The sequence below is a fragment of the Contarinia nasturtii genome, unplaced genomic scaffold (assembly GCF_009176525.2).
Source record: "Contarinia nasturtii isolate CC-2019 unplaced genomic scaffold, AAFC_CNas_1.1 Cnas_scaffold_129, whole genome shotgun sequence".
NCBI classification, from domain to species: domain Eukaryota; kingdom Metazoa; phylum Arthropoda; class Insecta; order Diptera; family Cecidomyiidae; genus Contarinia; species Contarinia nasturtii.
Window position 1 is genome coordinate 1,489,932 of NW_022197486.1, and position 15,401 is coordinate 1,505,332.

General features: G+C 34.3%; 2 protein-coding genes across 3 annotated transcripts; one reads left to right on the plus strand and one right to left on the minus strand.

The window, feature by feature from the left end:
* Positions 1 to 525: 525 nt before the first annotated feature.
* LOC116348289 (sushi, von Willebrand factor type A, EGF and pentraxin domain-containing protein 1-like) lies at positions 526 to 9,732 on the plus strand. 2 transcript variants are annotated; one of them, XM_031779263.1, is made up of 23 exons: positions 526 to 1,220; positions 1,310 to 1,441; positions 1,523 to 1,778; positions 1,896 to 1,977; positions 2,074 to 2,186; positions 2,258 to 2,593; positions 2,677 to 2,940; positions 3,012 to 3,215; positions 3,289 to 3,393; positions 3,466 to 4,198; positions 4,275 to 4,714; positions 4,788 to 4,949; positions 5,019 to 5,327; positions 5,395 to 6,146; positions 6,252 to 6,361; positions 6,482 to 6,579; positions 6,655 to 6,686; positions 6,770 to 6,952; positions 7,023 to 7,203; positions 7,263 to 7,436; positions 7,627 to 9,057; positions 9,156 to 9,338; positions 9,413 to 9,732. In XM_031779263.1, the coding sequence occupies exons 1-23, from the start codon at positions 672 to 674 to the stop codon at positions 9,580 to 9,582; spliced, it is 6,999 nt and encodes a 2,332-aa protein (XP_031635123.1). In that variant the 5' UTR covers positions 526 to 671; the 3' UTR covers positions 9,583 to 9,732. The 2 variants fall into 2 exon arrangements, with proteins under 2 accessions (XP_031635123.1, XP_031635115.1); XM_031779255.1 differs by having other exon boundaries at positions 6,482 to 6,686.
* A 193-nt stretch (positions 9,733 to 9,925) lies between these two features.
* Positions 9,926 to 13,679, minus strand: LOC116347918 (probable E3 ubiquitin-protein ligase MGRN1). Its single transcript, XM_031778728.1, has 9 exons — positions 13,504 to 13,679; positions 13,199 to 13,317; positions 12,881 to 13,119; positions 12,463 to 12,799; positions 11,896 to 12,375; positions 11,429 to 11,821; positions 11,205 to 11,342; positions 10,326 to 10,413; positions 9,926 to 10,229 (listed from the first exon to the last, which is right to left on the minus strand). Exons 1-9 carry the CDS (start codon positions 13,589 to 13,591, stop codon positions 10,027 to 10,029), a joined length of 2,085 nt encoding a protein of 694 aa, XP_031634588.1. The 5' UTR covers positions 13,592 to 13,679; the 3' UTR covers positions 9,926 to 10,026.
* Between the last annotated feature and the right edge of the window lie 1,722 nt (positions 13,680 to 15,401).

Consider the following 15,401-nt stretch of genomic DNA (forward strand, 5'->3'; position numbering starts at 1 on the left):
TTCATTGCGAATGATATTGTAAAATAATTGTGATACATATATTCAGTCTGAGAACAGGCGGTGAAAATGAATAATAAAATAAAAATGCGTTTTTCATTTTGCGAATTTTTATAATTCACTAACCTTCGACTTTCAACATTTAAGTATATTATGATTTCAAGTCGTATATCAGTACGTTAGCCTAGTTAAATGGACTAAAACAATAGAAGTTATTGTTATAATGAACAATCACTTCTATTAATCCCCAAAACCCCCCCTCAAGGTAGTCAGTCAAAATTAAGTATGCTTTGACTTTCATTTTACGCCATACAGTAGTTAATCACATAAATTGTTTTTGTTCACTTGTTCTTCTTTTTTTTAAATTCCAATTGAAAAAAAAAAACGTAATAAAAAGTATGCGCTTGATTTTCTGAATGAATGTTATCAATTTCAGCATGTTACAATTATTTGTAACATGCTGATGAATGCTCCCGGCACAACGACATAATCATTGTAATTGCTTATCAGTTCATTAGCATAGTCCGTTGTGTTTAGTTCGACCAGAACGAGTAATATTGAAAGTGATTTTTTTTTACTAAAAAATACGTAAAAAATTTCATTTTATTTCCGACAAAATCATTTCAAAGAATTCACATTCGTACGAAATGTGCAAATAATTGTGGAAAAAGTGCATGAAAAATTTTGCAAAAAGGGTGATTTCGAAATTGAAATTCACGTTCATCTTATCTCTTTTTGTGGCAAGCGAATTGACAAGAAAGATCATGTATTTGATTCGCCTGTATTTGTTGTTATTCAGCGTAAGCATATGTTTGTGTTTATTGCCGGATATCGTTGATTACATTGATTTGGACGATGAATTGGATTGGGATGGTTCGAATGAATTGGATACAAATTCAACCGAAATACCACCGGATAGTGAATATACAACAAATTCGACACCGATTATTGAGAATGTATTAAAAAATATTAGCGTCGATGAAGCACTTGCCGCCGAAACAAAAGTACATGAATTAAGTACCATATTAAAGTCCACAATTCATCGTATTAGGCAACAGTTCAAAAAAATGGATATTGTATTTTTAATCGACTCCAGTTCAAGCGTGGGCAAAACCAATTTTCGCAGCGAATTAAAATTCGTGACAAAATTTCTAAGCGACTTTAATGTTAGCTTCAACTATACACGTGTTTCCATTGTAACATTCAGTTCACAAGAGAAAATTGTACGTAAAACAAATGTATACGACAGATTTGGGTACATTTTTAAAGAATCAAATACATTAACATTTCGTTGATATTCTTTCTGAGAAAGGTGCGTCATGTAGATCATATATCTGAAGCTGATCCGGAAAATGACAAGTGTAAATTGCTTAATTTTCAAATGCCTGCGATAGAATTTTCCGGTGGCGGAACTCATACAGCTGATGCACTAATACAAGCAACGGTCAGTTTTTGCTGTATGCCAAAGAAGAAAGGCGACATTTTTCAATGTTCTTTTTTCTTCAATTTTTCTGTGGTTATTTAGAATATTATGATGAAAGCCAGGCGACATAGCAAAAAAATAATTTGCCTCATCACCGACGGCTTCTCGAATGGTGAAGATCCATTACCAATAGCGGAAAAATTAAAAGCAGAAAATATCACAATCATAACGTTTGGCATTCAATCTGGTAATTTTGCCGAATTACATCGACTTTCAAGTGATCCCGGTTATGAACATAGTTTTTTGCTCGACAGTTTTGCACAATTTGAGAGTTTAGCCCGAAAGGCATTGCATACGGGTACGGAGTATAATATTTACAACACATTTCATTTCCGCAAACCGAAAAAATAAAACAAACTATTGTTTGCTGGTTTTGTTTTCATTTCATTGTTATTTCCATTTGTTTTGCATTCAGATTACAAAATCGGAAACGCGATCCGCATTAAAAATAGTTCGTTATGTGACACACTCTGTGATAATAGTCAGCTCAATGAAACGTAAATAGCTTATCACATTAAGAATAAAACTGTAGCATGAATGTCATATGTTTAAATAATAAGAATAATGCAATTGTCTCCCTCTATCTCAAGCAGATCATCTTGCTGTGATTTGAATGCGGAATGTACTTGCTCAACGATATCCGGCCATTACTCGTGTCTATGTGCACCTGGCTACTATGGATCTGGTTTAACAGACAATTGTGACCGTATGTCATCCACCATATTTATGTGTATCTCTCGATTCAATTTCAATATCAATTTGAATTTTGACTATTAGTTTGCCCGAATGGTACATACTGGCACAGTTGGAATCTATGCAAACCATGTCCCGACATAAATCACATTACAAGCGAATTTCCAGCTGTTAATTCGTCGTATTGTGCGTGTAAATCTGGTTTCAAAGCGGATGCAAATAATCGATGCGAAATTTTACGATGTCCAATGTTACAACCACCCGAAAATGGATACTTTGTAAAACATCCGTTGGGTTGTGATCGTGTTTTAAATACGGCGTGTGGTGCTCGTTGCAAATCGGGTTATCAATTGATCGGCAGCAGCATTCGATTGTGTCAAGATAATGGTACATGGTCTGGTGTTGAAGCGAAATGCGTACGTAAGTTATCTAACCACACTGTTGAACCACAGAGTGTTAAAACTAAAAGTAAACAAAAAATCATTAAATAATTGCCCGTTTAGTGAAAACCTGCCCAAAATTGCCAGTTCCATTTTATGGAATGGCAACGTGCAAAAATAATGACTTGAATTTATTCTTCGATTATACACCGCGAAATGAAACGTTTATGGAATATTATAATGACGAGGAGCTTCGCACCACCGAACTCATGCCAATCGATACAGATTGCAAGTTTAAATGTGGACCCGGATTTTATATGATTGGATCGGCAACACGCAATTGTTTACCACTTTCCAAATGGGATGGACTAATGACGACTTGCAAGCGTAACATCCATTTTTGGCATTTTTTCGTTTTCTTTTTTTCGTTTTTAACATACAAATCTGTATCATTTTAGAGATCATGTGCTCTGGTCTACCGGAAGTGAGTTTTGGATATTATGATCCAACTGACTGTACAAATCAAAAAGTGGTACACGGTTCGAATTGTACATTAATCTGTGATCCAGGCTTCGAACCTAAAGGTGGATTAAAGATAAAGACTTGTGGTGGAAAAAAGTCAGGTGTATGGTCAAATCGTAGTAAATTACCAAAATGTGTTGGTAAGTGTTTTTTTTTTTTTGGTTCTCGCTTGTGCTGGAGCCATGGATTCAAATGAAAAAAATCGATTTTCAGATGTCACGCCTCCCAGTTTAATGTGTCCGCAAAATTTTTCGGTTCCAATGATTGAAGATGATGATCATGCACTTGTTAAAATCTTTCCGGCTCCAAATGTAACCGGTAGGCTGTCAATTAATTTCCAAAATGAAATAAAAATATAATAAAAGCATTACTCTTCTCGCGTTTTTCTAGATAATTCGGGTGGCAATATAACTTTTTTTCTCAAGCCATCGGTTAAAGAAGACGGTGTTCAATTACAGTTGGGAAATCATACATTCAGTTATATTGCGGTTGATCCATTTCGAAATAAGGCCAGATGTAATTTTACCATCATCGTATTGGATATAACACCACCAAACATCGACAATTGTATCAATCCACCGGAAATATTTATACCAAGTGCACAAAATCTAACGGATAATCGATCATTTGTCGATTGGGCTGCTCCGATTATTTACGATAATTCAAATATCGATGTGAATGTAACACAATCAATACATCCAGGACATATTGGGATCGGTGTACATACTGTCATCTATACAGCGATCGATTCATCGGGCAATAAAAATGTTTGCACATCAAATGTAACCGTTAAACCATTGCAATGTAACACGCTCTCTGCGCCAGCTAATGGAAAATCATTGTGCGCAAAGAATGAAACGCACACATGGTGCGATGTTGTTTGTGATCTTGGTTTCAGCATTTATGACGGAGACGACGAACATTCTGATCATGTACGATACATTTGTGAAAATGATAGTGCACAATGGCCATATGATCCGTTGCCAGACTGTACAAAAATCGAATTACCCGATAGCATTGAACAAGTATTTAGCATAACACTCGATGATGATGTGACCGTGTGTAAAAATAATTCCGAACTAACTACATCGATGGTACACAATTTATTGATTTCACAAATTCGGTAAGTGTGACCACTGAGAGGAAAACAAAAACATTAAAACACTTTCAAGATAGTTAATTGAATTGTTTACTTGCAGCCAGCAATTGTGCGAAGATTTAGAGCAGTGTGAAATTTTATCGGAAATTCCCGATTGCAATGAAATCACACGAAATAATCTTGAATTCGATGGAATGGATGAAACAACAAATCGTAATTATTATAGCGTTGTTAAACGTGACGCGAGTACAGTGGAAGAAAAACGAAATCCAAATCGAATGAAAGCGTCTACGTCATCGCGAAATAATGCAAATATGAAAATTAAAATTTACACGAAAATTTCGAAAGGACTTGGGCTGTGGAGTCAAAATGTTTCGCGTGCCGAAAATCTCGAAATTGTTAAACAAGAACTGAAGACGTATCATACAAATGAACGATTGCGAAGTCGATTGAATTCGTTACGAATCAATGTAAAACATTTGAATTTGGAGGAGAATCTTCTTTGTCGTACTGGTTCAGTGTTGAAACGAAGTGTTTGTGGTATATAGAAGATTCATTTTCTTTTCTTTTCTTTTCATTTTATCATACATTGACTATTAAAAAAAACTTACAGTTCAATGCCCGAGAGGAACTTTACACAATAAAACGTTGAATCGTTGCCAGATGTGCAAGTTTGGTTATTACAATGATAAGGAAGGTCAAGTTGAATGTCAAAAATGTCCCAAATATCAATCAACACGAAAAGTTGGTGCCAAAACAATCGAAGAATGTATTGGTATTATTGATAAAAATTCAAAACAGGTTGACAATACAATGAACATGTATTTGATTTTAATTTTTCCAGAGCAATGCCCGCCCGGAACACAGGCACACGCTCGACTTCGTGCAAATCAAAAGATCCAAACCAGTTTGATGCCAAACTGTGCCAAATGTTCACCCGCCCAATATCAACCGGATTTCAATCAAATCAAATGTTTACAATGTCCATCCGGTATGACGTCACCGCGTGGTGCCATCTCAATTGATAATTGCTTTGAAGAAAAACGTGATGTGTGCCAAATAAATTCGGCAATTTGTGGACCACATGGAATATGTGTGCAAGAAAATGGTAATCGTCATTTGTACAGTTGTTTATGTGAAGACGGTTTTACAGGTGAGTTATCATTTAGTTTGTTCAATTCTCTGTCTAAAAACATCATATCTGCATACTTTCACAATAGGTTCGCATTGTGAGCAACAATATTCGTTGTGTGTTTCGGCGCCTTGTCACAATAACGGTCAATGTGTTCAAGTGAATAGTACAAGTTTCAAATGTGAAAAATGTCCGGATCGTTTTACGGGTGATACATGTGAAATTGAAATAAGTAGTTGTTCGAATGATTATTGCAGTAATTTTGGCACATGCATTGAAACTGATCGAAAGCCGGTGTGTGAATGTGCACCAGGCTATGCGGGTGAATTTTGTGAGATTCGTCAAAATTTCTGTTCAAATAATCCATGCGAAAGTGGTCAATGCTTAAATTCGGCCGATGGATCTGGATGGATTTGTAAATGTCCGCCCGGCATCATTGGTCGTCGATGTCATTTACGGCCATGCGATTATTTGCCATGCCATCGGAATGCACAATGTGTTGATCTACCGATTTTGGGTGCAACACGGCGAAGTTTTCGTTGTGTTTGTCCAAAAGGTTTGAAAGGTGATACATGTACACAAATTAAATCAGCTTGTGAATCGAATCCGTGCAAAAACAATGGTATATGTACACCGTTTGCATTGCGAAACATCAATCATTTACATTCAGACGACGAATTTGATGAAAATATTTATGATAAATACAATTGTAAGTGCCCACCGTATTTTTATGGTGCAAATTGTGAGACATTCGTCACACCCGATTATGTGCTGGAGTTTACAAAGCCAGGTGTTCATAACTACGTAAAACTCAATGGACCGACGAACAATTTGAACGAGGTCTGAACAAATACATCACTCCTTTTTATCTATGAAAATGATAAAATACTTTTTGAATTCGGTTTTTATTCATTTTTTTTCTCTCTCGGCTCATTTCTTATGTAGATTTCATTTTGTACATGGATTCAAACAAATGATTCGTTCAACTATGGTACCATATTTTCATATGCAACCGATTCAATCGATAATATGTTTACTTTGACTGATTACAATGGGTAAAGTTGAATAAAAAAAAATGCGTCGAATGACGAACAAAAAAAGATTATTCATATAATTCATCTGTTTGTGATTCTGTTCTTTCTCTTTTTCTTTGCCTTTTGGTTCGTCATAAAAAGAATCGTTTTATACGTGCATGGAAAAAACATCATCACCGATATCGAACTGAACGATGGCGAATGGCACTTTATATGCGTATCTTGGATGAGTTTGAATGGTAAATATGAAATTTACATTGATGGAAATTTACGCTATTCAGGCAACAATCTCAGCTCAAATATGTTGATTGAAGCTAACGGCACAGTCGTTGTGGGTCAAGAACAAGTAAATATTTCTCTCTCGTTTTTTTATTCTCCAAATGCTCGAGAAAAAAATTTAATGGGGTAGTGTGTTTGTATGAATTGTAGGATAGCATTGGTAGTAATTTTAGTGACTTGGAATCATTTGTCGGTCGTATTGCATACATGGATGTCTGGAATCGACGAATTAGTGCCGATGAAATGATTGAATTTTATACAACATGCGAACCGTATCAGGGCAATCTATTTACATGGACCGATTTTAAATCGAAAATCTATGGAGCCGTAAAGGTAACGGCTTATGCAAAAACGATTTGTTTATTCTTCTGCTTAAATCCATTTGATTGGCGTTCACATTTAGATATTGAAATCACCGTTCTGCCAACGATGCGCACATAATTTGATGCTGAAAAACGGTTTTATACGCTATCTTGAAAATCGTGCATTTCACTATTGCAATGATGGATATAAAATACAAGGGCCATCAATACGAAATTGCTTGCGAACATCAAAGTGGTCATTACCAGTTCCATATTGCCGAAGTAAGCCAAAAACACTAATGAACAATTTTCATATTAAAACCGAACGATTTTTTTTCTAGGTATTAATTGCGGACAATTACCATCTCTTTTAAATGGTCAAGTAACAATGGAAAAAACAAGTGTGGGTGAAATTGCAAAGTACTCGTGTAATGACAATTATGTTTTGGTTGGTGCAAATGTACGATATTGTTTAAACAATAGCACTTGGTCGGATTCACAGCCGGAATGTATAAGTATGCACAATTTTTTTTATTTGGCAAATATCTATTCAGAGAATAAAAAGTACAAGTTTCCAAATGCCAAAAGATTTCCCGAAAAAATAATCCCAAATTTAAGGGAAAACGTATTTTTTTTTTTTCATATTTTGATTGGCTCGACTAAAAAAGTAGTTTTAGTTAATAAAATCGTTTAAATGTTCGTTAGGCTTAATCAAATGTGATCGATTGAAGGCGCCACATAATGGACGGTTAATTTATGCAAATGAACATGGTCGAATTGCCGATAATCAGCCCAATTTTCCAATGGGCACGTTTGTCGAAGTGCAATGTGAAAATGAAACAATTTTAAAAGGTGATGGATTTTTGTCATGCATTGACAGTGGCATCTGGGATTTGCCATTGCCTGAATGTATTCCAATTCCAATAACAACGACAACAGCAACAACAAAAAGTGATATTCGAATAACCACCGTGAAGCCAACTACAGCAACTGTAAAAGCAACAAAGATAACAACTCGTTCAACATTCCAAACGAAAGTGATTTCCGTATCGATGGCAAAATTCGGTGCCGTTCACACAACCGCAGCACCAAAGATTATCGAAGTACAGAAGCAACGTCACATTGAATTATCGACAACCACAGCGCCCAAACCGATGCCAATCAAATTGACATATCTTCCGGACAAACATTTCTGGATCGATTTAAAGGAACTTTACTATCATGGATGCAATAACAATAATAAAATGAGTCCCATTCTCTGTGCGCTATTGAAAAATCCATCAAATTACACCGATCTTACATTATATGAACTTCCTGATACGAGCGATTTTAAGCATATGGATCAAAAATTGCTGACGCATTTGACACAAGCCGACGAATCATTAAATGCAAAACCAGATCGTATATTGACAATGGAACATTTATTTCCATTCATATTATATGGATTCAATGATTCAGCGAAAAATCAACAACGAATGCCATCAACCGTGGAAAATGCATATCGTTATGTACTCTGTCTTTACATTGACACGATATTGTTCGATCGAAATTTAAATTTAACATTCTTACAAGAACCCCCATCTGGCGACGATAATGTTACGCAAAAACTAAAGTATTTTATCGTTCGCGTCACTTCCAAGGTCTTTGATGAATATTCACAAGCTATGCGTCGAATGAGTCAACGCATAAAGACGATACCAACTCAAGTCGAATCGACCAGCATCAATTCAATTGAAAGTGTTTCAGCGACTTCATCGGTCGATGAAAGTGTAACTGAATCAATCGCATTTGATACAACAACAATTTCGCTTCAATTCGATGAAAATGATGAAATTTTAAATGCAATTTCATCACAAATGAAAACAACCACATCATCGGAAAGTGAAGCAAATGAAGAGTCATGCCAATTGGAAGCATTACCCGAGATTCCATCAAACAGTTATTTTAGCGAAATAAAATTAGACAATGAAACATTATTCAACACACCAGATAGACTGTATTTAATTGGACCGATGTCAGTACGGACACGAGCATATGTTATGTGCAAAGATGGTTTCAAAGCAAAATCAAATCAACCATACTATTTTGAGTGCAATGAAAATCTCAAGTGGAACGGTTCACAGATTGAATGTAAAGGTAAAAAAAAATGTTTCTTTTTTCGTATTTTCCATTGCAAAAGCAATCCAAGATTAAAAAACAAATGAAAATGATATAATTTTTTCAAATATTTATAGCGGTCACATGTGGAACGCCGATTCTGAATGAGCTATCGTTCAATTCAAGAAATTCAAAAAATCATTACGCTTATGGTCAAAAGCTACAACTTAAATGCAATCCAGGCTATGAATTAAAAGGTGAACCATATGTGCAGTGTTTGGCGACGGGCATGTGGTCACGGAACATTTCAAATTGCTCAAGTATGGAAAATACTTTTTTCTACCAAATTCGACGTTTGATTTTTTTAAATTTTTATTTTCGTCTCAATTTCAAGGAATTTCATGTTTAAAGCCAGATATGCCGGAACATGCAAAAATCATTCATGCAACATCCTATTTGTACTCTGACAAGATGATCTTTTCATGCAATGCAAAAATATTTGAAATTGTGTGTAAAGCCGATGGACAATGGTCACAACAGCCAAAACAACTCTGCCCGATATGACCAACATACGCATTCAATTGATAACAAGACTGTTTTCTCTTCTACTTCTATTTTGTTTCCGTAATGAATAAGTGTTACACAAGTCAAAATGCGTCAAATACGTATATGATTTCAAGTGATTTTTTTTATTATTTGTAAAAAAAATTTAAAACAGAGAAAAAAAAAAATGATTTCAAATAAAAAAATATGTGTAAAATATTTTCGAATGAAAAAGAATTTTACATATACTATAATGAAAAAATGGAAAAATATCTCAATAATTTCAATAGATTCGTGTGTGTGTGTGTCATCTCATTCGAACAAATTTATTATAATTACTATCAACAATTGTTTTTTTTTTACTCTTTTGTTAAAGAATATATTTTATCTTCAATTTGTGTGTATTATTGTTGAGTTTTCATATAAATGACCACTTTTTTAAATTGAAAACGAAAATGATTTCGTTCAAACGTCGACCGCTTTTTCAATCGAAATTTTCTTATCGTCGCGAACTTTAATATCAATAATACGACTTGCGGCCAATGATGGCGTTGGAATTGTAGCCGTTGTTGCTGTTGTTTGCGTTTGAAGTTCATGAATTGGTGCCGATAACAATTTACGTGTCGACGATGACGATGAATAACTATCGGCCGAACTTGATGGACTATCTGCTGAACAAAAACATAAACATATAGACAATTATTCTTTTTCGGGTAAATTTACATTAAAAAAATATTTGTGCAAAATTGCATTTTTTTTTTCACCTGGCAATGAAGAATCCTTTAGTGCAACTAATGGAGATGGTGCGGCTGATGATGATAAGCTCTCCTTTGATCTTGTCTTGTCCTTATTCTTTAATTGGAATAAAATGGTAAAATATCAATTATTTTTGTTTTGTTTTTGAAAGATTAGAATAGAAGATATTCAAAATTAATCGAAAAAATAAATAATCACAGGAAAGATACGTACAGAAATGAAAACAACATATCTTTTTCTTAACAATTATAATCCAATCTGATAATAATAATGATAAAATAAACAATTTATTTAGTAAAATAATATATATTTCTATTTACAAACGTCTTTGCACAAGAAAATCGCATTCAATTTATCAAGACTAAAGACTACTCAAACAAGCGAATATTTCGCTTGATTTGTATGCTATGTTTCTGTTTTAATAATAATATTTACATGTTCACTTGAAGCCATTCCAAAAACCAAACCAAAAATTGTTGTTACCATTTGATATTTGAATTGCTAGTTTGTTCGATATTTTTTTTAAATTTAGACATACGATTAGTAAGCGGTTTTACATTCATGATGGAAAAAAATATAACAAAATCATTATCAAATTAAAGTTTAACAAATGGAAGAATAAAATTGTTTGTTTTGTTGCTGTTGGATGTTGTTGTAGTAAATACTTGCTATTTAAAATAAACATTTTTAAATTACATAAAAATTAAAATTAAATTCAAACAAAACAAAACAAATTTACAGAGAAAATGAATTTTTGTTAATTCAAGATCACATGCAATCACCAAGAGAAAAAAAAGAGAAATATGTACAACTAATATGTAAGTAGATGTGAAAAAGAGAAGAAAAGAAAAAAAAAATGAAACAAATATGTATCAATCTTTCCATACTTTATCGGGACAGAGAGGGCTCAGAATAGTGGTGTGCGGATCTTCGGGTGTGAAATAGTCCGAATCTTCAGTACTGCAGATATTATTACCATCTGTATCGGCATTGTCACGTTGTTTACCAATTGATCGTATGCTCTTCTACTCATATTGAATCAATGAAATAATCAAATTACGCCCAATTATTCATTCATTCAACGAAAACAATGTATGTTTTATCAACTTACATCGTTGTCACGTTCATCCAAATCCGTGTCAGTGTCATCAATCGATTCATTGATACCGTCAATATGCAATGCCGTTTGTGCGGTTTGCGTTTGGAATTGTGTTGTTGCTGTTGCTGTTCCAGCGCCCGTTGATGAGGCGTTCGCTACTTTTTTACCATGTTTCAATTGCGACTTTTTATTTTTGTGGTAAAGTAATGGTGATAAATTTTCCGTTTCACTATCATCATCTTGTTCAGTTGGCTGTAAATTATTTGCATTTTTTTCATTCACCAAATGGAGGCTATCACGATTTTGTTGCTTTGTTGTCTGACCATTTTTCGGACGCTGGCCTTTTTCACGCTGACCTTTTGAATTGTTGTTATCCTCTTTTGGCAATAAAACGGACATTTTTATCTGAAATTAACACACATTCGGATAAATAAATGGTATTCAGGACGTGCAATGGAAGTGAATGATATCTTTCTTACTTCAGGCGGAATGTTTTTGTCTTTTGTAGTTCGTGCTTTGTCATTTATTGAGTCATCACAACGATTTAATTCGGCTGCACTCTTAATCGATTCATTTTCATGTGGATCTGTACCAACCATATCCAATTGACTTTTGATCGATGTTGAATTTGGCGACGGCCCATTTAGAGCTTCGATTAACGAAACCGCCACATAACCGTGCGGTACATTTTCAGCATTTGTGTCTTGTATTGCTTGTTGTTGTGGTGATGTGATGTTTATATGGGCACCACTTGAACTCTTTTGCACCGCACGAATTTGCAATAATGCACGGAATGGTGCACGGCATATTGGACAATTATTGGCCTGATAACGAAGTGAATCAGCACATGAATTACACAAACACAAATGCCGACACGGAAGAATTAACGTATCACGTGTATCACTCATACATATGACACATTCACCGGAATTGTCTTCAGTTTCATCGTCGATATTCACCTAAATATTGGAAAATATGATACACATGTCTTCATGTCTTTTCTTTTTCTTTGCTTTGAATTTGTTGATTTTAATTCGAATTTATACCTTATTATTGCATTTATTTTCGATTCCATAAATTTCCTGTAGTAGATAACAAAGGCCGTCAACAAAAATTTTCTGTTTCAATGCGCGCAATCCAAATGTTCCATCCGAATGGTGATCAACAACGCATATGGTTGTGTGCGATTGTTTACTATCATCGGGCCCTTCATCAGCCACACATTGAATTACAATCGGATACACATCACGATCAGAACTGTATGATAAATCATTTGAATACAATGTTGGATTGAAAACATGTGATGTTTGTAAGAATGTCTGATTTACACCGCGTTTGCAATGATACACGTCCGACGTCATTTTTGGATCGCGTGGCACATACCTGCCAATATATGAATCATTTATTTCACGAACGAAAACGTCATAAAGAAACAAATAAAAATCAATAAAGAAAAGAACCTACGTCAATCCGGTGGCCGTGACTTCCTCGGTGCAAAAGTAGAAAATTTGAATGGCACACTTTGCATCGGCATCAAACACAAACTCAATGTTATATGAATGACATGGTTCATTGGTCGATCCATTACTATTCTTTTGCGTACTATCGGACGCCTTTACAAATCGCACCGATTCTTTTCGTATATTAATCAAACTTTTAAGCGTTTTCGTTGGCTCATTCGCTTGCGGTGGTGGATAGGGAAACTGAAATTTTTTTAAATCAAAATCAAACAGCAAATCATCATTATCCAATAATACGTTCAGTTGTTTTGAGGTCACTTACAGCTGTTGGTCGACTACCTAAAAAGTTTAAATCACCATTTTCACCAAATAAATACGCTTCGGGCTGTGGAGTATCGAATCGTTCACCACCCATTATAAAATGGGTACCAAAATATGTACCTAATCAACATTTCCATCAGAAAGAAGAGAGAAAAAAACACACCAGAAAACCAAATAGACATTAAAATACGATTAACAATAACACACATATACTGGTACTCTGTGTTGTGTTTGCACAATAGATTGTTTGCAATAAACGAGAGCACAATTCAATTAGATGCTAATTTTTATCCACACATTATTTACCCGTTCTTGGTGGATACTTATATGGATGACTTAATGAAACATCTGCCTCTTCAACTGCAGCATTTTGACGACTCAACGACGTACCCATTTACACAAAAATAATTTTTTTTTACTAATTTACATAAAACATATAAAATTGCACATTTAACGAAATTCAATCGATTGAAAATCAATCGACCACTTTATTTATTGACGATTATTATGATTATGATGTGATGCTAGTGATTATTATTTGTGTTTTTTAATTTCTATTTTGACTCTGTGATTTGTTTTGTTCTTTTTCTCAATATTGAAGGCAAAATGAAATGTCTTTTACAAAATTATTCAATTTTCATTTGACATTTCGCAATACACTCACTGCTCCCTTTTGTATAGTGCAGCGTGCTTGTGTATTTGTAGGTGTTGGCATGTATTCACAATATAAACATTACTTTTGACAATGCTACCAACTGTTTCGAATGAAAAAAATAAAACATGTTCTTCGCTGTTCATTTGAAAAAGAAAGTTTTGAAATACAAACGAATTGAAACAATTGATACACAACTCAAGAATGGCGGCTATTCAAATTACAACACTTATTTCTTATGATTTTGTTTCAGAAATTGTTCATTTTCTGTTCATTTTCTTGTTATTTGTCCAAAGAAGGTATGTTTTTTACGAAAAAAAATGTTGTTTGCAATCGGATTTGAATAGCATGAGTCAAGGTGGTCAGTTGACGTTAAATAGTATGAACTTTGAATTTCCCAAATTGCATTGCGTCAATTGGAATTTCGAAATATATACATTTGCCCATCGGCTCTTAATTGGTGTTTGCATTTTTGTCCGATTCGTCAATCCATTACTCTTTTGTGGTCTTTGCAATTATAATGGTTTTGCGATTATGATCAATTTCATGCACTTTTTCATCTATTTCTCCGTTCACTTGTCGTCATATCTCGTTCAAATGAGCCTTATCCAAAAAAACACAAAGATTTGATTATCCACTTAGCGAAAAATTCAAAACCACTTCATGGATCTTCATGCACATTGCAAGCGCAAGAATTGTGAGTGGTGCATATAGATAACGTTTGTAGTGTCTACTAAAATTCCAACGTATCCGCCAGCTGATGTATACCGACGTCGAATTGACCATAGATGAAGCAGTCCAAGCTATCGACTGTTTGATGGTCAGCGGCATTCTTAAAGATAATGTCACCGAATATAGATAGATTTGCTTCCAATCAACGACCATCGAAAATATTAACAATATTTTTGAAACGAACCCAACATTTTTCACAGCCGACGAACACCAATGAAATAATTCAATAAACATTAGCGTTAATTACGATCGACATATACAAAATATAAGATTTGTTTAGATTTTTGTGAATCTAAGTTGTGCGATAAGCGTTACTGTTTGACAAATTGATTTTATATCTCATGAAGTGATTCGGGACAACAGGACAATCATTGTTAACTTCCATAAAGACAGAAAATTTGAAGAGGATTGATTTTCATGCGTTTATTGTGTCGTTTGTAAGCATAAATTGCATATAACGTGTACATTTGACATGACCCAATAGATTCGAGTTTCTTCTAATTTTCGGTTTTGTGTCTACTCCACTAAATTAGGTTAAAAAAAAACTAGAACCAGAAATATAAATACTCGCATTTTTTTATTCATTTTGCATGTAAATTTTTCTATTTTTTCACATTTGAAGAACTGATGTTTTGAATTGATTGGAGAAGATTAAGAGAACAAAAAAAAAATGACAACAACAATGAAAAAAATCCACCTTGAAAGCCAATATGAATGTTTGATGTCATCAGTGTTTAGATAAAAGCATAAAATAGCTGAATATGCACAATGGGTACCATTTTTTTTACATTCAAACAATGCTTAGAAACGGTTCAGCTTT